The following is a 25574-nucleotide window of genomic DNA, read 5'->3' as shown; positions in this document are numbered from 1 at the left end:
TTGCTCATCCCACAGATGTTGCCTGGGAACCTACCCTGTGCCATGCGTGTTCTTGGCGGGGGGAGGGGGGATACAGCGGTGAACGTGAAGCGGACTCCAGTCAGAGAGACTGACAATGAATAAATGAACAAAGACAGAGACCCCATAATGTGAGGTAGAGAGAGGTATTCTGAAGAGAAATAAAGCTGGGTAAATGGGTAGGGATCGCTGGGGATGGAGGCTGGCTTTTCTGAGGGGATGACATCGGAGCAGAAACTTGGAGAGGAAGGCAGGAATCCACCTGGTATGTGGAAGAGGACACAGGGCAGAGGGAACAGCAATTGTTGGGCTGTGAGGTGGGAACAGGCTCGGTGAGCTTGCGGAGCGGCGGGGATGAGTAGCTGAGGGGGAGGAGGTGAGGCCTGGGAGGCGCTGGGGCAGATGTGCTGGAACTCATGAGCCACAGAGGGGACTTGGGGTTGCATCTAGGGAGCCTCTGATGTGGTGAGTGCTAGGTCCTGATGTGCATTTTAGAAGGGTCTCAGACAGAAAAGTGACCCTCATGGAAGCAGGGAGACAGTGAGGAAGGGAGGCAGTTGTTCAGGTGGGAGACTGAGGTGGCCTGGACCAGGGGTTCCAACCACAGAAGAGGGAATGGGGTCCCACAGAGGAAGAATCCCCCAAAGGGACCAGTCCCTTTGGGCAAGTGCAGGGCCAAAGGCAGCAGACCCCTGGCCTGAGTGTTCCAGGGCCTGGCACCAGATCTCCCTAACTTTGGTTTCCTCATCCACCACGTGGGGTAAGACAGCTCACACGTCACGGGGTGGCTGGGAGGATCTAGACATGAGGTACCTGCACCTGTTCCTGCTGTCCGACCCTGGGCAAGTCACACCACCTCTCTGATCCTTGGTTTGCTCATCTGGAAAACACGCTGACCTCATAGCATTTTGGGGTTTGCTGCAAAGCGCTTGGCCAGCACCTCACAGAACAGACAATGGGGAAATGAGAGCTGCTCTTATAACTGTTTACCTGAGGCTGCCTGGCACCCCGAGCTGCACACAGTCCTCTCCTGCTGCTCCCATCCCCTCCGCTGGCTCCACAGGCCGTCACCCCCGGCTCCCTGGCCCTCTCCTGGCCAAGGCTGGCTCCTGGGGGCTCTGTGTCCTCCACTCCTGGGACCTCCCCTGAGATCTCCTCTTGCCTTCTGATTCCGGCCCAGCCTTTGGGATCAGGTTTTACTTCCCCAGTGAAAACCAGATCCCTCCCCTGAGGTGCTGCCACTCCCCAGGAGAGAGATAACGACAGCTAAGAGGAGCACAGCACCAGGCATGATCCGCCAGCCCGAGGGCTCCATGTGTGCTAACCTGTGAAATCTGCACAGCAGCCCTCCCTGGGAGCCGCTATTACTAGCATCTCCATTTTACAGGTGGGAAACTGAGGCACAGAGAGAGAAAGCAACTGTCCAAAGTCACACAGCCTATGAATGGAGGAGCCAGGATGCCAGCCAAGGCCACCAGGCCTCCGAGCCCACGGTGTCACGATCATGCTTGGCGGTCACGTTTGTACCATAGAGATGGCATAGGAGAGCTGTACAGTATGTGGAATATAATCACATTTGGTTTAATAATAGGCTTTTATATGCTGAAAAAAAATTCTGGAAGAAATTATGAACGATTACCTCTGGGAAGTAGGAGTCTTATTAGGAGGTGGAAAAATGAGATTTTTACTTTTCATCTGATACCAACACCCTTCTGAACTGTCTGAATTTATTTTGCTATAATCATGTGTTATAACAATAATAATATAAAAACTAGAGCTGGCACCTAGACGTCATCATTTTGTAACTCCATAAAGAAAAAGAATCTTTGAACCCAGGAAGAAATAAGATATCTTGGGCTCTTGAGGGGATTGAAGTCTACGTTTTTTCTCATTTTCTCAGCTGCCAGCCTTGGGATTTTAACAAAGGAAGGAAGAAAAGGTAGTAAGTTTTTTCTTGTTAGGTCGTATTCCTTCTCAAATGAGAATTCCAGGTCTAGGGTAATTCTGGCTCTGTCATTATTAGGGAAGTATGCTCTTTGGGCAAAGGAAAAGCATCCTATCCAAAAGAGAGAAATAGAGATACAAAGAGAGAAAGAGACGTATAGACCCCAGAGTACATGCTGCTCCCTTGGGAGCTGGAAGGGGATTCACCCCTCCCTCTTCCCTTTTGATTTTGCCATTTCCCAGAATCCTCTGCACAAGGGGAGTATGTGACTCAGCGCAGGGCGCGCCTGAGCCCATCAACCTGGTGAGGGAGCAGGCTGGGCCTCCAGCTCATCCACCGCGATAAACCGGCGCTGTCCCCGAGGCTCCCCTCTGCGAGGGGTGTAAAATGACCTGCTGAAAACCTTAACACGTGCACTTTCTTTACCCTGGGAGTTCTACATCTGGGAGTGTGTCCTTTAATGTGCCAGGTGTATGGGGACCCATGTGTGCCTGGTGTGTGGGGACACTTCATGGGGTCCTGTCTCTGGAGCAAACAGAATTGGCCAGCAGGGGAAGGGCGAGGCCCCACAGGGAGGGACAGTGGCATCACTGCTGCTGAAGAGAAGTGGAGTTGGTCCACATGACATGGGAAGAGGTTCGCCCAGATATGTGTCATGGGAATAAAGAAGTGGTATTTATGGTGCGAAATCATTTTTAGAAAACAAAACTCACACACAGCTTAGCTTGGTATACTGAAGTTTACCAAAGTCTCAGCTCCAAAGGTGGATATGTGGGGATTCACTTTCTAAAAATGTTCCTCACCACAGCCCACGAGGTCCGAAACAATCTGTCCTGCCCGGTCTCAGCCCTCATCTCCTCCCACACAGGCTTCCCAAGGTTCCTTAAACATGCCAGGCATGTTCCTGCCTCAGGGCCTTTGCACTGGCTGCTCTGTCTGCCTAGAGCGCCCTCCCCAGCATTCCCCGTGAATGGCAGCTTCTCATCCATCCAGCTTGGCTCAACTGTCACCTTCTCACCTCCCCTGGCCACTTGACCTTCTGGAGCTCCCTCCCAGCCCAGGTGAGTTCCAACACGCAATCCTGTGCTACTTCTTCACTGTATCCATCTCATGATGATTTGTTCTGTGTGCTTGTGTTTGTGGTTCCACTCCTCCCACCTGACTCAGAGCCTTCTGTATTCTATGTCCAGTGTTGGGAACAAGGCCTGCCACATTGCAGGCACTCCAAATTAGTTGTTAAATGTGTATCACATGGAACCAACCTTCCTTCCAACCAACCAGCCAACCTCCCTACCCATCTTCTTCCTTCCTTCTAACCTTCCTTACTCTCTCCTTTCTTTTTCCAACAAGCTTAAATGACTTTTATAAAACAGGAAAAAGTATAGAGATACTTTACTCTCTATACTTTAAAAAGTCAAGCCAAAAGAACATAACTATTCCTTCCCTGCTCTGTTTGGGTTCATTTGCTAAATTGCCTTCCCAGCTCCCAGGACCTCCAGGACTCCTAATTCTACAGCGGAAGGCTGGCTCACTGGAAGAAATTCTGCTAGAACCTTCTCCCCTGACCCTCAACTCCGTACCTATCTATCCACTGCAAGTTCCACATGGCTGACACTGTTAGTGGGCTGTTGGGACATGTCTAAAGAGAAAAAGTATGATGAAATTCAGTTTGGAGAGTCAAACTGATCATTTTTGCCCTTATTCGCTTTCTTCTGAAAGAATTTTCCAATGTATTTTCTTTTTTTAAATTTATTTTTGGCTACGTTGGGTCTTCGTTGCTGCACGCAGGCTTTCTCTAGCTGTGGTGAGTGGGGGCTACTCTTTGTTATGGTGCGTGGGCCCCAGAGCATGCAGGCTTCAGTAGTTGCAGCATGTGGGCTCTAGGGCATGAGGGCTTCAGTAGTTGTGGCGTGTTGGCTCAGCAGTTGTGGTTTGCGGGCTCTAGAGCACAGGCTCAGTAGTTGTGGGGCACGGGCTTAGTTGCTCTGCGGCATGTGGGATCTTCCTAGACCAGGGATCAAACCCGTGTCCCCTGCGTTGGCAGGTGGATTCTTAACCACTGCACCACTGGGGAAGCCCCCCAATGTATTTTCTAAATTGAAAATTTTAAGCAATAATTTATAATGGCATTAATTCCAGGTTAAAAAAAAAACAAAACATCAAACTGGGCTTGTGCATCTCTGATCTTTTTCCTTCTTCTCAAGATCTCTGGTCTCCATAAATGCTTAAACCTAATGACCTCTGAGGATAAAATGGACTATTCTCTGACTGCTAAAAAGAATGAGATCAACTTCTATGTACTAATACGGAACTGTCGCTGAGCTAAGAGTAAGTGAAAAAGGCTGGAGCACAGACAGGAGGTGACCACATGGATAAATAAAAAGGGGCGTAAGGGAAGCACACTCCATCACGTGTGCTCGGTCATGTTCGGAACATTTCTGTAAGGACGCAGAATAAATGAAACAATGGTTGCTTCTGGGGAGGGGAGCTGGATGGCAGGGGGCCAGGGAAGGGAGAGAGGCCTGGTTTTCACTGCAAACCCTTTTGTACTAGTTTGGTTTTTATCCTGTGCATGTCTTACCTTCTAAAACACAAATGCAAAAAAACATCCAGGAGGAGGTACCCTCTCTCAAGGTTCTGACTGACCGCATTGGACAGAGCCTCTAATTTGCTCACGTTGTCTGAACTTGCATTTGCCACATTGTGGAATTAAACCACTCACATTAGAAAAGAAAAAGGAAGACAAACACTACAAAGAAGGCTCTGCAGTTAGGACCCGGACAACAGCAACTTCTTTCTCCCGTGACAGAAGGGCCAGGAGTGGAAGGCGACCAACGGCTCCGACTTGTCTGGGCCCGATCCCAGCTGACTTGGAGCTCTGGCCTCCAACTGGAGCGGCTCCCTTGGGGCCGGGTTAATTAAGCTAATTAGCACCACTGTCAGCCAGCCCGAGCTGGGGGTTCTGCCAACCTCGCTGGTGAGGACACTCACCAGGTCTGCATCTCAGGCAGCAGGTGGATTTTCCTGGAAGGATGGCTGGAAGAGGCCAGCGGGAGTGGGGGACAACCCTGCCGTGGGGTGGGGATGCTGCTCCTTCCGTGGCTGCACTGAGCTGGCCCCAGGGCCCCTAAACTCAAGGAAGGAGGGAGCCCGAAAGCCAGGTGTCAACCATTAGATGCCAGTGCCTGTCAGCCCAGCCGAGGCTGACCGGGCACTTCCCTATGCCTCACTGCATCCTCACGCCACCTCTGGGAGGTAGGCACTCCTGTCTTCCCCTTTGAGGCCGGGGGACCGAGGCACAGTGAGTTGAGGACACGCAGAACCCACATCTGCCTGATGCGCTGAGCCGCCCGAGGTTTGCTCATGATGAACACGGTACTCAGTGTGCGTGGAACATGGTGACGGCGGCTCTGGGGGATGTGGGGCCTCACCCTGGGGCTGGTGCGTCGCACAGGGCTACTCTCCTTTCTCACAGCCATCACCTCCATCACCCCCATTGCTCTACTGGTGGGAGCACTGATGCTCTGAGAACACCGTTCTGAAACGGCGACAGCAGAGTCGCATTGTGGGCTTGACTTGGGGGACTGCTCTTGACTGCAGGGGTGGTAAGTGCAGCAGCAGCAAAGCTCACCTCCTGAGCGCTCACCCTCTCTCGGGCCCCAGGCTGCCCTTCACACACATTATTTCATCTCATCCCCTCAGTGGCCCTACATGAGGCAGGGCTGCCTTTTTTTTTTTTTTTTTTTGCGGTACGCGGGCCTCTCACTGATGCGTCCTCTCCCGTTGCGGAGCACAGGCTCCGGACGCGCAGGCTCAGCGGCCATGGCTCACGGACCCAGCCGCTCCGCGGCATGTGGGATCTTCCCGGACCAGGGCACGAACCCGTGTCCCCTGCATCGGCAGGCGGACTCTCAACCACTGCGCCACCAGGGAAGCCCCAGGGCTGCCTTTTTAAAAAAAATTAATTTATTTATTTTTGGCTGCGTTGGGTCTTCGTTGCTGCGCACGGGCTTTCTCTAGTTGTGGCCAGCGGGGGCTACTCTTCGCTGCGGTGTGCGGGCTTCTCATTGCGGTGGCTTCTCTTGTTGCAGAGCACGGGCCCTAGGCACTCAGGCTTCAGGAGTTGTGGCACGCGGGTTCAGTAGTTGTGGCTCACGGGCTCTAGAGCGCAGGCTCAGTAGTTGCGGCACACGGGCTTAGCTGCTCCGTGGCATGTGGGATCTTCCTGGACCAGAGATCAAACCCGTGTCCCCTGCACTGGCAGGCGGATTCTCAACCACTGCGTCATCAGGGAAGCCCTAGGGCTGCCCTTCTTAAGAATGAGGACGTTCAGGGCCTGGGTCCTCAGGCGTGACCTGGGGGTTGGCCTCCCAACCACCACTCCACCTTAAGGCAACAAACAGGCTGTTCCCTAGGGCCTGCCCCCTCCTCACTGGGCCTGCCAGCAGGGATGGGGGCCAGCAGGGCAGCAGCACGCCAGCCTTTCAGTTGGGCTGAGACCAGCCTGGCGGGGAGGAGGTGCCCAGGACGGCTGAGGACGCAGGGCCCCTGGTTCTGCCTCCTGCTCTGCGGGCTCCAGCCTGGCAACCCATCGGCCTAGTCGTCCCTCACCGCTAAGCCCTGTGCAGCTCAACCTCAGTGCTGGGGTCCTCACATGGATTAACTCAGGAAATCCTCACAACTGGGAGGTAGGGAGGACCGTCAGGCCACTTTAAAGAGAGGGGAACTGAGGGGTTTAGGAGCGGGTAAGCAGCCGAGTCCCACCCCGACCCCCATGCTGTTCTGCTCCTCTCCTGGTTGGGAGAAGGCAGTCCAGTAACTTCAGTGTCTTGGGACAAAGCGGTCAAAACGGGGCTGTCCAGCCATCTCCCGAGGGAGACCTGCTGGCCCGTCCCCCAGAGTTGACCAGGGCCTGCAGCAGAGGGGCCGAGGTGAGAGACCTTCCGTGGCAGGTGCTCTCGGTCCCCTCTGTCCTTCACCAGCTCGTTCTGTCTTTCGTTTAACAGACCACGTGCCCAAATCCAAGAAGTCAGTCCTCAGAAAATGCACGTCACTGCCTTGGATGCAAGCGAGCCTTCCCTGAGTCTCTCCTAGGACGAGATGCTCTGGTAGTTGTCTTTCTGGGCGTGAGTCCTGGTTCTGCCACTTGCAGCTAGGTGACCTGGGCTACACACTTCCGGCTGGGCCTCGGCCTCTTCCTCTGGAAGTCGCCGTGAGGATCAAGGGGGCCAGGTTGTACAGCCCTAGCCAGCAGCCTGGCTGAAAGGCAGCGCCCCCATGTCGGCCGCAGCCATTTTCCATTCCACTGGGGATACATTAGGTCCCTGACCAGAATCAATGAGAAAGGAGGCAGGTTTGGTAATTACTCCTTTGGGGACAATCTCATAATATGTGGTGACCTGTAGCGACAGATTATACAACCAACAACCATAATATTTGCAGTTGTTGACCTTAACTAACTGAGTGAATTTGGGCAAGTGACTTCACTGTTCTGTACCTCGATTTTTCTTATCTGGAAAATGGGATACAAAGTACCTATACCTCATTGTTCTGTAGTGAAGATTAAATGGGTTAAAGTAGGTACAGGGCTTATGACAGTACTTGGCAGGGGAGGTATCAGAAAATGTAGGTAAATAAGTTATGCAAATGAGTTCTTTTGCCTTGGGATAAAATTTCAGCAACGGAATTACAGATTAAAAAAAAAAAAAAAAAAACCTTTTAGCCTCAAATAATTTAGCTGGAAGTAAAGACAGTGTTTTCTGGAAAACTAGGTTAGGTGACTCAGAAGTGTCTTTAAATGACAAAGATATTGTCTCCAAAATGCTCAGGGAGAGTTTGAATAAAACAGCTTTCCGAAATGGGAGCGTGTGGACAAAAGCATGAATTCTAAATTAACATGTTATTTTATGCATGTGATTTTAAAAATGTATCTGTAACTAAATTAATAAACATAAGAAACCATGAACCTATTTTGTGTCCCCCCAGTATTTTATATATTTAGTTTACATGTTTACACAATACACATACATATGTAAAAAGCCTTCTTTGGATTTTATGTTGGGAAAGGGGGGGGCTGCTGTTTCTTTACAGCTGTCATGTATCCAGGTATGTTTTCTGAGTGCCTACTGTGTATGTGCTGGGCCCTGGATGGGGCTCGGGTGTCTCTGCTCTCCCAGAACCCTCAGTCCAGTGGGCTGACAGGGAGGGAGCAAGTCTCTAGGAAACGACTGCCTGATGTGTCCTGGGACAGAGGCTGAGGAAGGGAAGAAGCGTGGGGTCAGTGGGAGGGATAAGCCTGGTGTGGGGGATGGGAGAGCTTCTCCGAGGACGGCGTGTCTGTGTTGAGACCTGAGGGGTGGTGTTACGGGTCCCCCAAGCAAAAGAGATGTTGAAGTCCTAACCCCTAGTGTCTCAGAAGGGGACCTGATTTGGCAATAGGGTCTTTACAGAGGTCATCAAGGCGAAATGAGGCAATTAGGATCGACCCTAATCTAACGACTGGTGTCCTTATAAAAAGAGGAGATGTGAACACAGAGACACGCACACAGGGAGAAGGCCACGTGAACACGAAGGCAGGGATTGGGGTGATGCACCTACACGCCTAGAAATCCCCCAGATTGCCAGCAAGTCAACCAGAAGCTGGGAGAGAGGCGTGGAACAGAGCCTTCCTCGCAGCCCGCAGAGGGAACCAACCCTGCTGACACCCTGACTCCGACTTCCAGCCTCCAGAACTCTGGGAAAATACATTTCTGCTGTTGAGCCACTTGGTCTGCGGTACTTTTTTTTTTTTTTTTTGCGGCACGCGGGCCTCTCACTGTTGTGGCCTCTCCCGTTGCGGAGCACAGGCTCTGAACACGCAGGCTCAGCGGCCATGGCTCACGGGCCCAGCCGCTCCGCGGCATGGGGGATCCTCCCGGACCAGGGCACGAACCCGTGTCCCCTGCATCGGCAGGTGGACTCTCAACCACTGCGCCACCAGGGAAGCCCTGCGGTACTTTTTTATGGCAGCCCTAGCAAACTACAGATGGGTAGGAGTGAGCCAGGTGGGGCTGGGGGGGACCTGGGCAGGAGGAACAGCACACACGCCAGGGAAGGCCAGGGGAGCTGCCCTCATGGAGGAGCACAGTGGGGTCAACAGGGCCTGACCCTCCGGCCACCCTGAAAAGTGGGAGCCTTACTGTATTTTTGGGGTTACAGTGAGAATGAAGTGAGATATGAGGCTCATACCTTCCATTCACTGACGGAGCACCCACACAGTGCCAGGTGGCTACAAGTCAAGACAGAGTCACCTGTTTTCCAGTGGGAGAAATGAGCAGTGGAACAGAGACCAGTGATAGAATGACGGCAGGGGCTACAGAAGGCTGGGAAGGCCCGTCTGAGGAGGTGGCATTGGACCAAACCCCTCCCCTCCCCGAGACAGCCACAAGATGTGGGGAAGAGCATTCCAGGGACCAGAGAGAGCCAGTGCAATGGCCCTGAGGTCAGCCTGTACTTGGCAAGTCTGAGGAGTGGGGAGAGGCCAGGTGGCTGGAGTGGAGTGAGTGCAGGCGAGAGTGGGAGGGGATGAGGGCAGAGGGGTGACGGGGCGGGTCATGCAGGGTCCAGGTGGCATTTTAGGCAAAGCACACGGTGCCCTAGTGCCTGGTACGATATGTGTGCTCTGTAAATGTGAGCCTTCATCATTAATCCTGGGAGTGGGGCAAGCCACTGGAGGTTTTAATCAGGGGAGCGAAGGATCCAAATCTAGTTTTCCGGGTGCCCCCAGCTGTTAGTGAGGTGCGTGAACTGGATTCTCAGCTTGCTTCCCTGCCCACATCTCCAGGGATCCCGTTTCTGTCTCCTGACACCTCTCTCCTTAGGAGCTCTGTGCCAGCACACATCTGAATGGCCCCAACCAGGTCATGAAAGAGGACATCACCGAGAACAGGATGGGGGAGGGCAGACCCCCCCCCCCAACCCAACTGAAGAGGAGCCTTGGCCCGAGCTTCCTAGGCTCTGATCCAAGCTCCGTCCCTTCCCAGCTCTGAGCCTCTGGGCCTCAGGTGCCTCATCAGTAAAACTGGACGAATAACAGGTCCACCTCCCGGAGCTGTTGTTGAGGAGGATCCGGTGAATAAATTCACGGACGAGAGCTCGGAACCGAGACTGGCACACAGTGAGTACTCGATAAATGTTCGGTATCATCACGTTCTAACTTGGAAACACAAAAACCTTGTCTTCACTGATGACTCCTCTGCTCTCTCTCTCGCTTCACAGCAAGATGCCACAAACCAGCTGCCTCCTGTGCTGCCCTGCCTTCTCTCCCGCACCCTGCAGTCACCTCTGTGAGGCTCAACCGACGCTCAGTTCCCGGGCTCGTCCCGCTGACGGCTCACAGTCGTCACCCCAGGCTCCTCCTCGTATGGACACTGAGGGGTCTCAGGCTGAGTCCTACACCTCCCTTCCTCTCCGGCCTCGTGCCTTTATGCTGACGACGCCCAGATTTCTCTCTCCAGCCTGACCTCTCCCCCAAGCTCCAGACTCCTTACCCGACTGCCTCCTCCACGTTTTCTAGTTGCAAACTTAACCTGTCTAGGACTGAGCTCTGAGCTCCCCTGAGCCTCCTCCCCACTCAGTCCCTGTCTCAGCCTGAGGAGAGTCCATCCATCCTTCAGGCTGCGAGACCTGGGATCATGTTCAACCTCGTTTTCTCTCACACCACAGCCAATCTGCCAGCAAAGCCCGCCACATCAGAGAATCTTTCCCACGTCAGAGAATCTTTCCTGAAACCGCCCCCTTGACCCTCCCTGGCCTCCATCCTGCTCCAGGCCCCTCGTCTCCTGCCTGGACCATCGCAGCAGCGCCTCGCTGGTCTCCCTGCCCGACGCAGGCCGTGCTCCGCACGCAGCCACAGGGACCCTGTGGACACCCAATTTAGGTCATGTCCCTCCTCTGTTCCAGATCCTCCCCCGGCTCCCCCTCACTCACAGCAGACGCCCAGGCCCTTGTGTGGGGCCCACAAGACCCTCCCGGTCTGTGTCCATTGCATCTCTGACCTCACGTGCTCACATGATCCCAACCACACTGGCCCTCCTCCAGCAGACCAAGCATGCTCCTGCCTCAGGGTCTGTGCAGCTGCTGTTCCCTCTGCCTGGAACAGCCTTCATTTACATGCCACACAGTGCCAGCCACCATCTGACCTGCTGCATGCTTTTCTTAGTTACCCTATTTGCTGTCCGCCTCCCCAACAGGCATTGTCAGCTCCCCGAGCTGACAGGGATCCCTGTCCGCCTGTTCACAGCTGTATTCCCAGTGTGTAGACCAGCACGGCATCCTGATGAATGAGGGAGCGAGGTGTCACCCTCCTCCCCACCCCGAGACGCCCGAGCTCAGCTCCGGCAGGGTCTCACCGGGCGTCCAGGCACTTACTTCTTTGGGTCAGTGAAGGGGAGCGGCCGCGGCAGGGGCTCGTCTGTTCTCTTCCACCCCGTTGGGTGCTTGTTGCGCACGGGCTGCTTGGAGAAGAAGGACTTGGGGACGGAGGCGGAGAGCTGGAAGGCGCTGGGCTGGGCCAGCTGTGAGGGCCGCGGGGTCTCTGCGCTGGCCGTCTTGTGAACCTGAGTGGGGTAGCCGGCCCTCGAGCTCATGTCGCTGCATTGTGAAAATGAGAGAAATAAGCCAATTCCATCCCACTTTTTGAAAAACCGATCTGTTTAAATTTCCTCTTGGGAAACAAAACTTCATTCACCCAGGAGAGATACGAGTACTTTACTGCTGTGGAAAATTCCAATACATAGATGTCTACGTGGAGAAAACGTAAAGCTGCCTTCATAGTCCCGATCCCACCCCAGGGATGCCCTTCTAGCACAGTTGGTACCCCTATGTGAATCTAAAAAGTCACCCCCCGTGGGTGGATGCTCCCACCCCGCCCCAGAGATTCCCTGTCTCCTAGGCACAACCTACACAGCTGAAGGTGGGGGCCTGCCTGTCTCTGGATGTGACCGTGGTTTACGGCTTGCTCTATTTCCTTCTTAACCCTTTCTTATGATTAAAAACACACGTGGGGCTTCCCTGGTGGCGCAGTGGTTGAGAGTCCGCCTGCCGATGCAGGGGACACGGGTTCGTGCCCCGGTCCGGGAAGATCCCACATGCGGCGGAGCGGCTGGGTCCGTGAGCCATGGCCGCTGAGCCTGCGCGTCCGGAGCCTGTGCTCCGCAACGGGAGAGGCCACAACAGTGAGAGGCCCGCGTACCGCAAAAACAAAAACACACGTGTTGGGAATTCCCTGGTGGTCCAATGGTTAGGACGCAGCACTTTCACTGCTGGGGTTCCTGGGTTAGATCCCTGGTCGGGGAACTAAGATCCCACGAGCTGCATGTTGCAGCCAAAAACAAATAAACAAAAAAACAAAGTGCATATAATGAGAAAACAGGAGCTTTTTTTTGAGGGGTGGGAGAATTGTTTTTATATATAACTGGGATTGTGCTAATAACTTGCTCTGTAACTTATGTGTTTCTTTTTTTTTTTTAACTTATACCTTGCCACGCCTCTTCATTCAAATATTTTTTGCGCACAACTACACGACGGACACCACTCCAGCTGATCTAATCTAAAACCACAGCTCGATATCCCAAATGCTGGATTCCTGTGAAGTTAATGCTACAATGAACCTCACGCTGTTCACTAGGACCTGACTCGTGGGGACCCAACTGCTGATCCCACTGAGGCGAATCGGCTTTTAAAACTTTTAAATAAAATTCCAATTCCACTTCAAGTAAGAGGTCTTTAATGGGAAAATTAACGTCCTTGGAGTGCAAGTCAATAAATCCTTATTGAAGGTCAATTTAGCAATATTGAAGGGGTGGGATTCTGACTATGGCAGAACGAGGAGATTGGCAAATTCTTTCCCCCAAAGCACAAAATCGACAAAAACAATCATTTCAGCACTCTGGAAACTGACCAAGGGCATGCAAGAATCCAAGTATCAGCTTATGCTTGAAAAACGGAACTTCAGGTAAGAACAGAGGGAATCTGACACTGTGGCCTGGGGGCTCTGCCCAGCTCAGTGAACAGGCAGGTTCTGCCACAGTGGAACCTCTGGGGCTGCATCAAGCATATCGAAACATGCTCACTGAGAGTTTCAGAAGGAGAAGAGAGAAAGGGGCAGAAGAAAGGTTTGAAAAAATAATGGCTGAAAACTCCTCAAACTGGACAAAATAACATTCATCTAAGAAACTCAACAAATCCCCACCAGGATCAATATTAAGACATCATCCAGAAAAACAGGTCAAACATTAAGACAAAACCCCTGAAAGCACCAAGAGAAAAGGATTCATCACATACAGAGGAGCACAACACAATTAAGTGCCGACTTATCATTTGAAACAATGGAATGGAATGATATTTTCAAAGTGCTGAGAGAAAAAACTGTCAACCAAGACTTTTATGTCCAGCAAAAGTATCCTTCACAAATGAAGGCAAAGTAAAGATGTCCCCAGATAAACAGAGACTCAGAGAATTCATTGCTAGCACATCTGCCTAATAAATAATAAAATAAGTCCTTGGGCCGAAAGGAAATGACTGCAGATGGTGACCTGAATCCATTCGGAGAAATGAAGGATCCAAGATGGTAAATTTGTGGATTAGAATAAAAAACTCTATAGACTTACGTTTCCTTATTTCTTCTTTAACTTCCTTAAACATAAGACTGTATAAGGCAATAATAACAACACTATACTGTTGGGTTAATAACACGTATGGATGTAATAATATAGATGACAAAAATAGCACAAAGGAGGGGAAATGGAATGGGGCTATATTGGAAAAAAGTCTCCATACTTTATTGGAAGTAAGTTAGTATTCATCTGAATTACACTGAAAAGGCACGTACTATAACAACTAAAAAAAAAGTAGTCCAAAAAATCAAGAGGAATCCAAATGGTGCATTAAAATGCATTTATTTAACACAAAAGGCAGCAGTAAAGGAAGAAAAGAGGAGCAAGAAAAACAGTAAACATATAGAAAACAAAGAGGAAAACGGCAAATATAAATCCAATCATTATCAGTAACTTCATTAAACGTGAATGCTGAAACACCCCACTTCTAAGGCAGATTGTCAGACTGGATTTAAAAAAGCAAGCTCTGACTGACTTATATATACTTTCTATAATTCAGCAACATCTACTAACAGGCCCAAGGTTGCACATTGGTGGGGGGATGTCCAGGGAGCCATGGAGCATGTAACATCGGGATTGGACTTTGTCTGGGGTGGTCAGGGGCTTCCCCAACGAGGCAACGGTGTCTGAGCTGAGAACTGAAGGAGATACAGCCTTAGTCTAACAGATCTGACCTCCCAGAAATCCACACCACAGAAAAGCCCAAGGATTGTCACTGCAATGCTGTGTGTAATCAAGAAAACATGGACATGGACTGAATGTCTTTTAACTGGGGATTAATAGATTGTTCCAAGCACATACATATGATCAAAACCTATGCAGCCAGTGCGAAGAATGAGGTCAATTTCTGTTTATGGGTGAGGACAGATGTCTGAGCTACAGTAAGTGGAAAAAAGCCATTGTGTAAAGCATGCTTTTTCTTCTCTTAAAATGTATATATAGGGGGCTTCCCAGGTGGCACAGTGGTTAAGAATCCGCCTGCCAATGTAGGGGACACGGGTTCGAGCCCTGGTCCAGGAAGACCCTACATGTCATGGAGCAACTAAGCCTGTGCGCCACACTACTGAGCCCGAGCGCCACAACTACTGAAGCCTGCGCGCCTAGAGCCTGTGCTCCGCAACAAGAGAAGCCCGCGCATGGCAACAAAGAGCAGCCCCCCCGCTCGCCGCAACTAGAGAAAGCCTGCAGGCAGCAACAAAGACCCAACACAGCCAAAAATAAATAAATAAATTCATTAAAAAAAAAAGTATGTATACTATATGATTTCTGGGCTTTTTTGGGGGGATCTTTTTATGAAAAGGAAATGTACACTTTTTCCCTCCACTGTGGGTCATGAAATCAACTTAGTGGATCTTGACTGTTACTAAGAGGAAAATAAAAAAGAAATAGACTAGAATGAAAAACTTCAGTGCACCTCTTGTGAGGTAAGGATAAGTGGTTTTGTGAAACCTTATTCTGGATGTCCACGCTGGATTGTAGTATAAAATGCTTTTCCTGTTTTGGGTAATGGCCAAAAATATGTGAAAGATCTGGGCTGGTACAGGTTTGGAGAAAAATCTCTGGGGGAGTGTACACTAACTGATTACCTCTGGAGATAGTAATGATGGGGGAAATGAAACCATATAAAAGGTGCAGGGTAGGAAGGAAGTGTCCTCTGACACCTCAGTCTCCTTCGAGGCAACCTTGCCCCTCCCCCTTTCCTCTTTTTCAACAGAGAGCCTAGTACGCACAAGCACAACCTTCCTTTGTAACATAAATGGCAGCCTATCCTGAGCTTGTTCTGCACCTGGCTTTAACCTTAACACGGTGCTCTGGAGACTTCTCCGTGTCAGTCCACACAAGCCCCTCTCCCTTCAATAGCTGCAGAGGGCCCACTCTACGAATATATCCTAATTGATTTTAACCCTAACTTTTACTTTCTACGGTACGTATTTCTCTACCTTGTCATCAGGCATGTTCAGCTTTTATGAGCTGAAAAAAACAAGAGATGATTGGAAAAAAAAAGGAAGGGAATAAGATGAACACGCTTTGCCTCTGTGTCTGCCAGCTGGCTCCAGCCATTGCCTCTTTTCGGAGGGGTTCGCCCCCTCCTCAGGCCTGTGGCAGGCACTGGGTGTCATGCTAATCCCATTACCCTGTAAATGAAGGCTGACTGTACTCATCCTTAAGGAAGGTGACCTGGCTGGCACCCAGCCCAGGGCACAAATCCTGAATGGCTGCCGCCACTTGTCTGCAATGGGTCTGGGGTAGGTCTGCGATCTACTTCTGGCCAGTGAGACATCAGGTGTGTGAGTGTGGACTGTGTGCTAGGGGACTTCTGGGGAAGATTTCTTCACTAGAAAACTAACACAGACCACTTGCAGCAAATATCCCCTGTTCTTCCACTGGACACTGTGACTCTCTGGTTGAATGACAGCCACTTTGAGGCTGTGAGGGGAGCCAGTCTATAGGAGTCCTCAAGTCAATGAATTACCCAGTCGTGGGGCCCTTCCTACCTTGTGCCTTCACGTTCTGAGAGATAACAGACTTCCTCCCATTGAGCTGGGATTTCTTGTTGCTTGGAGGCAAAGGCATTCCCGTGACTTCCCCTGTTTTCAACCTCTACCAACCTCAGGAATGGCTGGTGTCCCCCACACAGTAGGGCAACAAAAAACTATTCTGAATATGCTGTGCCTCTTGACCCGGCCCTCTGAGGTGGGCGCCCCTTCTCACACGTCCCCTGGACCACGAGTACAGGGTGGAGCTCTTACCCCACCTGCCAATCACTTTCCTTCTGAAGCACCGGTGAGGCCAGGTGCCCTCCCCGGGCCTCAGCTTGAAACACGAAGCAGCACCTCGTGGTGGATGAGAACATGGGCCATGCTGCTCCCCTGACACACTGTGCTCTTTGCTCGAGCCCCTTCCCCTCAGTGAGCCTCGGTTTCCTCCTCTGAGAATTGAGGCAATGACAGCACCTGCCTCACAAGATCATTATGTGCACGGGGCTCAGCACAGGCCCGGGCACCGGGGCGTGCTCCCCGAGCTGCAGATATACAGGGACGTGGTGCGTCCAGGGGCTAAAAGCCTGGGCTCTGGGCTCAGCCAGGACTGGCGGGGGCGGGGGCGGGGGGCATCCTGCTCCGACCCCACCCGCACCCAGAGAGGCTGTGCGTTTATCTGTGTTGTATCTCAGAGGAGCAGTTAAGATTTTGTTGGAGTAAAAGGTTCTGTGGCTTACAAAAAAAAGCTAAAAAACTGTAGGCTGGATGGAGAAATCGCACAGCTGCCTGGGCATGCGTGATGCTTTGGTCTATTCACCCCCAGGGACGCTGATGGGTGGGCCCGGGGTGGGCAACAGGCACAAAGGGAGCTGTGCCCTTGCCTTTAGGAGGAAGAGCAGTGACGGAGCAGGTGGCAGTGATGGTGGTGACCGTGCTGAGCCTGTGAACACGGCCAGGCCCTGTTCTAAGCATCTCACAGGCATCACTTCATCTAGTTGCCCCAGCAACCCCACGAGGCAGAAGCTACCACCTCCCGCAAGTTCCATGTGGGGAAACCGAGGCCCAGAGAGATTAAATAACTTGCCCCAAATAACTCAGCTGGCCAGGGATACAGCCAGGATACAAAGCCAGGCAGTGTGGCTCAAGAGACACTGTGTTTAACCACCAACCTATACTTTCAATGACAATGGTAGTCATGATAAATACACAATACATGAAAATAAAACCAAACAGCAGCTGATATATGTGGACCAGCTATGTCTCAGGCCCTGTGCTAACTACTTTAAACACATGGTGTAGGTTCATCTTCGCAGCCTTGGACCACAGAGCGCATCTTCACCCCCATTTTACAGAGGAGGAAACTGAACCTCAGAGGAACTAAGGAGCCTGGTGGAGATCACACCGTTGGTGAGTGGTGGAGCTGTGACCTGGACACAGGCAGCCAGAGGCCAGAGGCTGGGAAATCACACTGCTCACCCAGGTAACCCCAGGTGGGCCCCTGTGGGGCCTTAACTGCTGGACTGATCTCGCCCTCTCTCCCAGGTGTCTGGCAGGGGCGTGAGAGTTGAATCAGTCCCTGTACATGGCTGGAATTATCACGCTCAGTGTAGGAGCCATATGCAGCAACATTCTGCCCTGCAGCCTGTGAGCAAAAACAGTAGGTCTTCAGGAGGTGGAAGCAGAGATGACATGGGAGAAAAACTCACTGGCACAAAATCGATGCGGAATCCAACCACCACTGGCCACCTCCACCAACCACCGCGCACCTGTATCGTCACAGCGGCCTCCTCCTGCCCTCGCCCCAAACACAGCCAGAGGGAGGCTGTGAATGCCTGAGTGCAACCACCGCCCTCCTCCGCTCAGGGTGAGTCAGAGCTCTCCCCTGGTCCACAAGGCCCCACACCATCTGTGCCGACCCCTCTCTGCCCTCAGATCCTCCCACTCTGCCTCTTGCTCACGCTGCTCTGGCCACATGGAAGCTGTTCCCCAAACACACCAGAAACCTTCCCACCTCAAGGCCTTTGCACTCCTCCCTGCCCCAGCCCCAAGATCTCTGCAAGGTTCCCTCCTTCCCTTGAGTTCCTGGAGATGGCCTGCGTTCCTCTTCCCAAGCTGACTGCGACTCTCCGAGTAGGTCTGTTGCGTGACCCCGGCTTCCTAGCCAACGGAGGTGGGGTTGGCCCCAGTGGATGCCAAGGCCCTCACATCACCTGTCAGGGCTGTGCGCCCAGAAGGGTATCCCGGAGACCGCAGCCCCACCCACGGAAGCAAGGCCACGTGCTTCCTGCCTGCCTGGGAACACCCGGCGATGTCGGCTCCACATGGGGCGGAGAGCCTCTCAGTGCCTTTAAACAGCTCTTGACAAACTGCTCAGGAAGCCCAGGAAGCTTTGGAGTGTACGCTGCCTCGAGAGAGGGCGGGGGGGTGGGTGGGGGGCAGGTGGCTGCCCGCCTGGGATCACTCAGCCCATCGCGATGCCCACAGCAGGCACTGGCGCCTGGCACTGTGCCTGGAAGCCGGGCTCCCATGACGAACGTCTCGGGGGAGAGTCTGTGAAGTCAGTGGAATCATCCACGGGCACAAGCTGCTACAGGCTGCGGTGGCTTCCACGGAGAGGGCTGCAGCGCAGGGAGGGAGTGGGTAGGGGATTTGGGCATGGCAGGGCCCATCCCTTTCCTGGCAGTCCTCGCACTATGCCGGTGAACTCAATCCCCGCCCACCCCTGAAACAGTCCACTTTCCCCCGAGTAGCCCAGGGTGATCTACTTAAAACATAAGTCAGATTATGTGCTCCCATGGCTCCCACGTCCCTCAGAATCAAATCCCAGCATCCGCCCGTGGTTGGTAAGCCTGCCAGAGCTGGGCCCCTGCCCACCTTGCAAATCAGACCTCTTGCCTTCCTTTGGCCTGTCTGGCCACCAGAGCATTTCCAGAGCACTGCAAACGAGTTTACCTTCAGGGCCTCAGCATTTGCTATTTTCCCTGCCTGGATCACTTCCATGCTTCCTGCAAAATATCACCTCCTCCTAGAGGCCTTCTGGGACCTCTGCCCGGTTTGGTTTTCTCCCCAGACCTTATCTCCACCTGGCATATTAATATTACACGGTTGCTCAGTTGTCTGTCTGCCTCACTCTCTCTCCAGGAGAACATCAGCTCCACAAAAGAGGGCTCGACTTTGCCCCCTTCTGTATCGCCGTGCTTGGAACGGTACCCGGCACACAGTGGGTGCTTTGGTGTCAGGGAATGTGAGAATAACATTCCTCTCAGGCCTGCCCAGCCCTGCTCTCCTCTTCTCTCTCAAGACTCTCAACATTCCCCATCTGCAGCAGCCTCCCGACACTGCAGCAGACACTGTCCTGGACTCTTGCCTCCCTCCCTCCTTAGGTCCTGGTGCTGCCACCTGCTGACACATCCACAGTTGCTCTGTCCTCTAGTCAAGGTCCCCTTCCTTCTCACTCACATCTCGGCCTCAGACCCATCCCTGAGACTTCTGCAATTGCGCCTCCAGCACCATCTTTCAAAACATCTATCTCCCTGCGTTATCCTTTCTGCTGAAGCCTTTCCTTGCTGCCCACAGCTCTTAGGATCAAATCCAAACTCTGTAATGTGGCTGACAGCGCCTTGCGTGATCTGGTCCCTGCCAACCTCCCATCAGCTGCCCCCCTCAATTTCTATACTTGAGCCAAGGGGCCTGTGTTCAGTGACCTGATGGCACCCACCCTCCTCCCCACCCCAGGGCCTTTGCACATGCTACTCCCTCTCATAGGGATGCCTTCTCCACACATCATCTTTCCTTTTTCTCTTTTAAAGAAAACATTGTAAAATAGCCCACATAGAACAAAGTGTACAAAACATGTATGTACAATTTAACAAACACTTACAAAGCAAACACCCACATAACTGCATCAAGAGTATATCATCGGTCCCCCTGAAACCACTTCACCTGCTCCCTCCTCCTTATCCCTCTCATCTGTGGCAGAAATGACACCTCCTCAGGGGAATTATCCCTGCCCCCCAACCCCCCGCCTAGATTAGACACCCCCTCCAGCCCCTGCACCACATCCACTCTCAGATCCCAGGAGGTCTCCCTTGAAGGCTTTCCCCTAGCATAATTGATTCATTGCTTTTGTAATTATTTGCTTGCTGTCTCCCCTGGCACCCTGTCAGTGCCAGGACGGCCGGGGTCCTCTGCGGCAGAGGGCTGAGCATTCAGTAGGCGCCTTCTGTATGAACGAACGCAAAGTGCTGGGCTACAAAGGGCCTGGAAGTAGACACAAGGGCAGCTATGGAGCGCTTGTGCCTCTCTTTGGGGAGCCAAGGCTGGGCAGCAGGTTGTCATTCCGGCTCGGCCCCAGGGAATGGACGGATGACAGCAGATGCACAGGGCTGCTGGGCTGCCCTGAGCAAGGGGCAGTGTGGCTAGCGGCAGGCAGAGGCACGTGTGGGCACAGGTGCTCAGTGACCTGCTGGGAACTTGTACCTACTGAGCACAGGTGCTCAGTGACCTGCTGGGAACTTGTACCTACTGAGATGGGAAGATTCTGGGAGGACTGGCAGGGTGAGGTGGGACTTGCACATCTTCTCTGCCTAGAACACTCTGCCCTCCTAGTTTCCAGTAGCTTACCCTCTTTCCTTTAGGAAAGCACCTCCCATACTGGGTCAGGCCCCTCCTTTGGGCTCCCACACCCTGAACGCTCCCCTCACCCTGGCCCTGACCACTATGGGCTGTCACTATCTGGGGAGGGATATGTCTCCCCCATTGACTTTGAGCCCTCACTAAGGCCCTGGCGCTGTCCCTAAATAAAGTGCTGATGCTCAGGTTCTTAGGTAAGACAGAGTCAGGCTTTTAGTTAGGGACAGCGTCATGGCCTTAGCTAGGGACAGATTCAGCGTCTTAGGGATAGATTCAGGGCCTTGGTTGGGAAAAGCATCAGGCCCTTAGTTAGGGACAGCGTCAAGCTTTAGTTAGGGACAGCTCAGGCCATTAGTTAGAAACAGCTCAGGTCCTTAGTTAGGGACAGCATCAAGGCCTTAATGACACAGTCAGGGCCTTTCTTACGGACAGCGTCAGAGTTTTAGTTAGGGACAGCTCAGGCTGTTAGGGACAGTGTCAGGGCCTTAGCTAGGGACATCGACATGGCCTTAGTTAGGGACAGTGACAGGGCCCCCATTTCACAGATGAGGAAACTGAGGCCCAGAGAGGTTCAGTAATTTGCCCAAGGCCACACAGCCAAGACAAGGCGGTGTGGGGTGGCGCTCAAACCCCAGTGGGCTGACTCTGGAGTCCACGCTCTCATCTACCATGAACACATTTGTTTCTTTAAATCAACTCATTTAATTTTCCTTAATTTGTCCAAGGCAATATCTGTAAAATCAGGGGATGGGTTGATAACACTTTTCCTAACATCCATTTAAAATAAAACATTTTCCTCCCCACACCACCCAAATCACCTCAAGCACCCCATTTTGGGAAATGCTGCTTCACACTAAAGCCTGGTTGCCTAGGAGAAAACTTCAGGAAGCAGCTTTAATGAGTAGATAAGAATGATTTGCAATTAGCATCAATTGTCTGTATGCAAATTAAAGCTCCCAACCGCAGGGCCCTCTTTTGTAGCAGGTTCCTCTCCCATTTTATTCCCTTCATTTCTGGGTTCAGCAAATCCTTCTCTCAGACGCAGAGTAATTTTATACCCACCCCGCTGCCTCAGACATAGTCTACTCCCCAGCACCGCTGCCTTTATATCACAGACTCCAAAACCTTACAGCTACGGAGCCTTACTGACATGGGCCTGTGCCCAACACGGGGCCTACCACAGCAGGGACCTGGGACCCGCATAGCACTGAGGCCCTCTCGGTGGGCGCACTTTGACATCTGTCTCAGTGATGACCTGATTCTACTCTGTCTCCCTCAACAGATGGTGGGTGAGGTGAGGGCTGGGGGCCTCGTCTGAATTTGCTCGTTACTTCTCCTTAGCTCTCAGCGTAGTCCCTGGGACACAACAAATCCCTGAGAAATATTTGTGAATGAAATGAATGGATAAATAAATGAATGAGCTGTTCAAAAGAGTCCGTGAGTTCAAATGATTAACATCTATCTGTCTAGGGAGGCTGGCTCAGACAGAGACCTAACTCCCTGGGGCACCCTTTCTCTCCACCCTCACCCTTCTCCTGGCTCCTGACTCCAGGGGGACCAGGGCCACAGTGAGGGAAAGCACTGACAGACGGACACTCTCAAATACCGTGGTTTCCAAGTCTGTCAGAGGGTAAGCAGCCCCTTGGTCTTAGAATCTAGTTAAATACTTTAACTTCTACAACAGCTAAACTCCCTCACGCTTCTGCATATTTTCCTTTCCGATCAACACCTGTCTCTCCAATATTGGCTTTCGAGTGTCAAGCAGCAGAACCTGAATTTGGTAACAAGAGAACCGCCGCTCGGTCATGAGATCCTTTAAGGAGGTAGGGAGCAGCGCTCAAACCTTCTCAACAGAGCAGACTGGATTAAAGGGCTTTGCACGGCCAGGCTAGGAACTGCTAGGGAGATTTTTGCTTCACCTTTTTAAAATATATAGATATTTCTGTATAGTCAAAGACCCAAGTCCACTGTGGGTTGTGGTCAAGGAGGTCTGAGGCCACCGCCTGGGTGCACGTGTCCTGTGTGGAGAGAGGCGCAGGTCTGGGGACGGGCCAAGGTGTCAGGAAGCCAAGGGAGATGAAGGCCCCTAATGGAGGTCCTGGACACGGGCTGGCCCCTGCTCAGGTGTGGTCAGGGAGGAGAAAGGAGGTGGTGGCCTCAGGGGTGCACACTGGGGACTGCAGCACAGTAATCCCTGCCTGGGGCCGCAGACCTCTGAGGGGGCCCCTGGACCGGGCTGAGTCCTGTGACGGCAGAACTTTTCCAGGAGGCAGTTCGTGGCTTTCATCACATTCGCAGTGTGTGTGGTCCAGACTCCAGGTTGTTGGTTAGTCAATGCCTGTTCGTTCTCACTTATTACCCTGTCTGCCTCTCTACCAGTGGTTCTCAAAGCGTGGTCCCGGGACCAGCAACATTAGCATCTGCACGGAACTTTGTAAAAACGCATACTCTCAGGCCCCACCCAGTAGGTCAGGGGAATCTGTGTTGAACAGCCCTCCAGTGGACTGTCTGGAGACCACACTGCCCTTTACTATGAAGGCTGGAAGGCTAACCCATGATCTCCCAGACTTCCTTGTAGCTGAGATGGCCATGTGACACTGCCTGCTGAAGGGGGTTCTGGGAAAGCTTTTGCTTTCTCCACAGACACGGAGCTACACAGATGCTGCCGTCTTTCCTCTGTTCTCTGTCCCCATGTCCCCCAGGGCCACCACAGCCATCTGGAGACCAGGAAGTCACAGCCAGCATGAGGAGGGTGATGGAGCAGGAAGACACAGGCTGCTAGGCCTTGAGGCCCTCCCTGAGCCGCTGCTGCACCAGCCCAGCTCTGCCCTCTCTGGACTTCCCAAAAGGGGACTATTAAACCTCTATTTGTTTAAGCCACTGTGGGTCAGGTTTCCTATTACCTCCAGACAAATGCACTCCTAACAGAAACAGTCTGTGGCTCCCAGAAAGTGTAAAAACTATTAGTCTCAGGAGAGAGAAAAGGAAAGAGACTGAGGGTCAGACTGAACCAGAGACAGATGAGACAGACAGCCAGGGATCTACCTCCCTCTACTGGCATCCTTAAAGGCCAATGGATGGCAGCAGGGGGTGGTCCACGAGTCTCCCAACTCTGTAAGCAAACTAAGGTGCGAGCATTCCCATCTGTGAGCATGTTTCTGGGGAGGGGAACACCACTGTCAGGACTGTGAGGGATGCAGGTGGTGGTCAGGGTCCCCCTGAAGGACTTGGACTAGATTCAGTGTCTTACCTGGACTGCCTCGGTGGGTCGCGGCTGCCCCCAGCCAGGCCTGTAGGGGTGCTGGAGCCTGAGGAGTACAGCTTCGGTCGGTAGCCCTTGTTCTGGCCAGTGACCCCAGGGGCGGGCGAGACCTCCCGACGCCGGTCTGTATGGTGGGACCGCCCGGCAGCCTCGCGCCCGCCTCCACAGAGGCCCATACTTCCCGGGGGCTTGTGTGGCTTGGCCGGCCGAGACGTCTTGGCCAGGGACAAGCAGCTGGGGCTAGAGGTGTAGAGGGTGGTGTCAATGCCACTGTCACTGGAGCCGCCCTTGGAGAGAGGGTCTTGCTCTGGCTCCAGTGGGTCCAGGGGGTCGAACCAGCGATCATCGCTGTGGCTGCTGGACGCGTTGCTGGAGAGGGTATTGCTGCTGGAATGACTGGAGTACTGAGGCTCTCCCTGGAAGGCAGGAGAAGTGTGTCATTCCTAGACTCTGGGTGTGGGGGGCGGGGGGCAAACTTCCTTCTCTGGGTCCTCCCTACCCCTAAGTGTGAACCCTGGAGCCGGACAGCTTCGAACTCTGGCTCCCCCACTTACTGGCCTTGCTGTCTTGGGCAACTGATTGAACTTCCCTGTGCCTCAGTTTCCACATCTGTAAAATGGGTTGATAATAACCCTGCCCCATGAGGTTGATCAGAGGGATAAATGACAGCACATATGCAACACGCTGCCCACAGCTTAAGCTGAACACGTCTGAAACTGAGCTCCTGGCCTTCCCTCCTGAATTCGCCTCTTGCCTGTCTCACAACGGCACCTCCGTCCTTTCAGCTGCTCCACCCAAGAGCCGTGGAGTCACTCGATGCTGCTTTTGCTCTCACACCCGTATCTAGTCCAACACCAAATCCTGTCGCCTGAATCTTCGGAACAGATGCAAACCTGCCACTTCTCCTCCCTCTGTGGCTCCCCCCCACCCCGGTCCTGTCCACCACTGCCTCCTGCTGGACCATGGCAGGAGCCTCCTCCCTGGTCTCCCAACTCCCTGTCCCTGTCTCCCCTCACCCCTGGCCCCCCATCTGTTCCCTACACGCAGCCAGAGACAGGCTGTGAACACTTGCGTCAGTTCATGTCCTCTCCCTGCTCACTCAGGGGAAAAGCAAGAGTCCTCACCATGGCCTCTGAGGCCCTGTGTGATCTGGTTCCAGGTTCTGGTCTCTAACTTTATCTCCCGCCTCCCTCTTGATCACTCTCCTCGAGCCACACTGGCCTTCTCGCTGTTCTTTGAGTATGCCAGGCACACTGCCCCCTCAGGGCCTTTGCACTTGCTGTTCCCTCTGTCTACAATGCTCTTCCCTCAGATATTTTCATGCGTTGCTCCTTACTTCATCCAAGATTTTGCTTAAAGGTTACCTCCTCAAAGGCCTTCTCTGACCACCTCATCCTAAAGTAGCTGTGCTTGACACTCTTTTCCCTTGACTGTACTTTGTTTTTCTTTCACAGCAAGAATTGGTTCTTACCATTATATAATGAAATCTGTTTCTTTGCTTACTGCTTGTTGCCCCCGCTGGGATGCCAACTTTGTGAGCACAGGGGTGCATCTGCCCTCTTCAACACTGTGGTCCCAATGCC

The 25574-nt window shown here is 52.7% G+C and overlaps 1 protein-coding gene across 15 annotated transcripts in view; it reads right to left on the bottom strand.

Annotated features, from left to right (window-relative positions):
* SIPA1L3 (signal induced proliferation associated 1 like 3) overlaps nt 1-25574 on the bottom strand; it is a 237901-nt gene that overhangs the window by 14871 nt on the left and 197456 nt on the right. For all 15 annotated transcript variants that reach the window (XR_004479297.2, XR_004479296.2, XR_004479295.2 and 12 more), the window contains 2 exons: nt 23980-24407; nt 11372-11593 (listed from right to left, as the gene is read on the bottom strand). Coding sequence is in view for 12 of the 15 variants with exons in the window: in XM_033413796.2 (XP_033269687.1) it covers nt 11372-11593; nt 23980-24407 (650 nt within the window). In the remaining 3 variants the exon portion in view is untranslated. The remainder of the gene's footprint in view (nt 1-11371; nt 11594-23979; nt 24408-25574) is intronic.

Source organism: Orcinus orca, chromosome 20 (assembly GCF_937001465.1).
Source record: "Orcinus orca chromosome 20, mOrcOrc1.1, whole genome shotgun sequence".
Taxonomy (NCBI): Eukaryota; Metazoa; Chordata; class Mammalia; order Artiodactyla; family Delphinidae; genus Orcinus; species Orcinus orca.
This window is presented reverse-complemented; position numbering and strand designations above follow the sequence as displayed.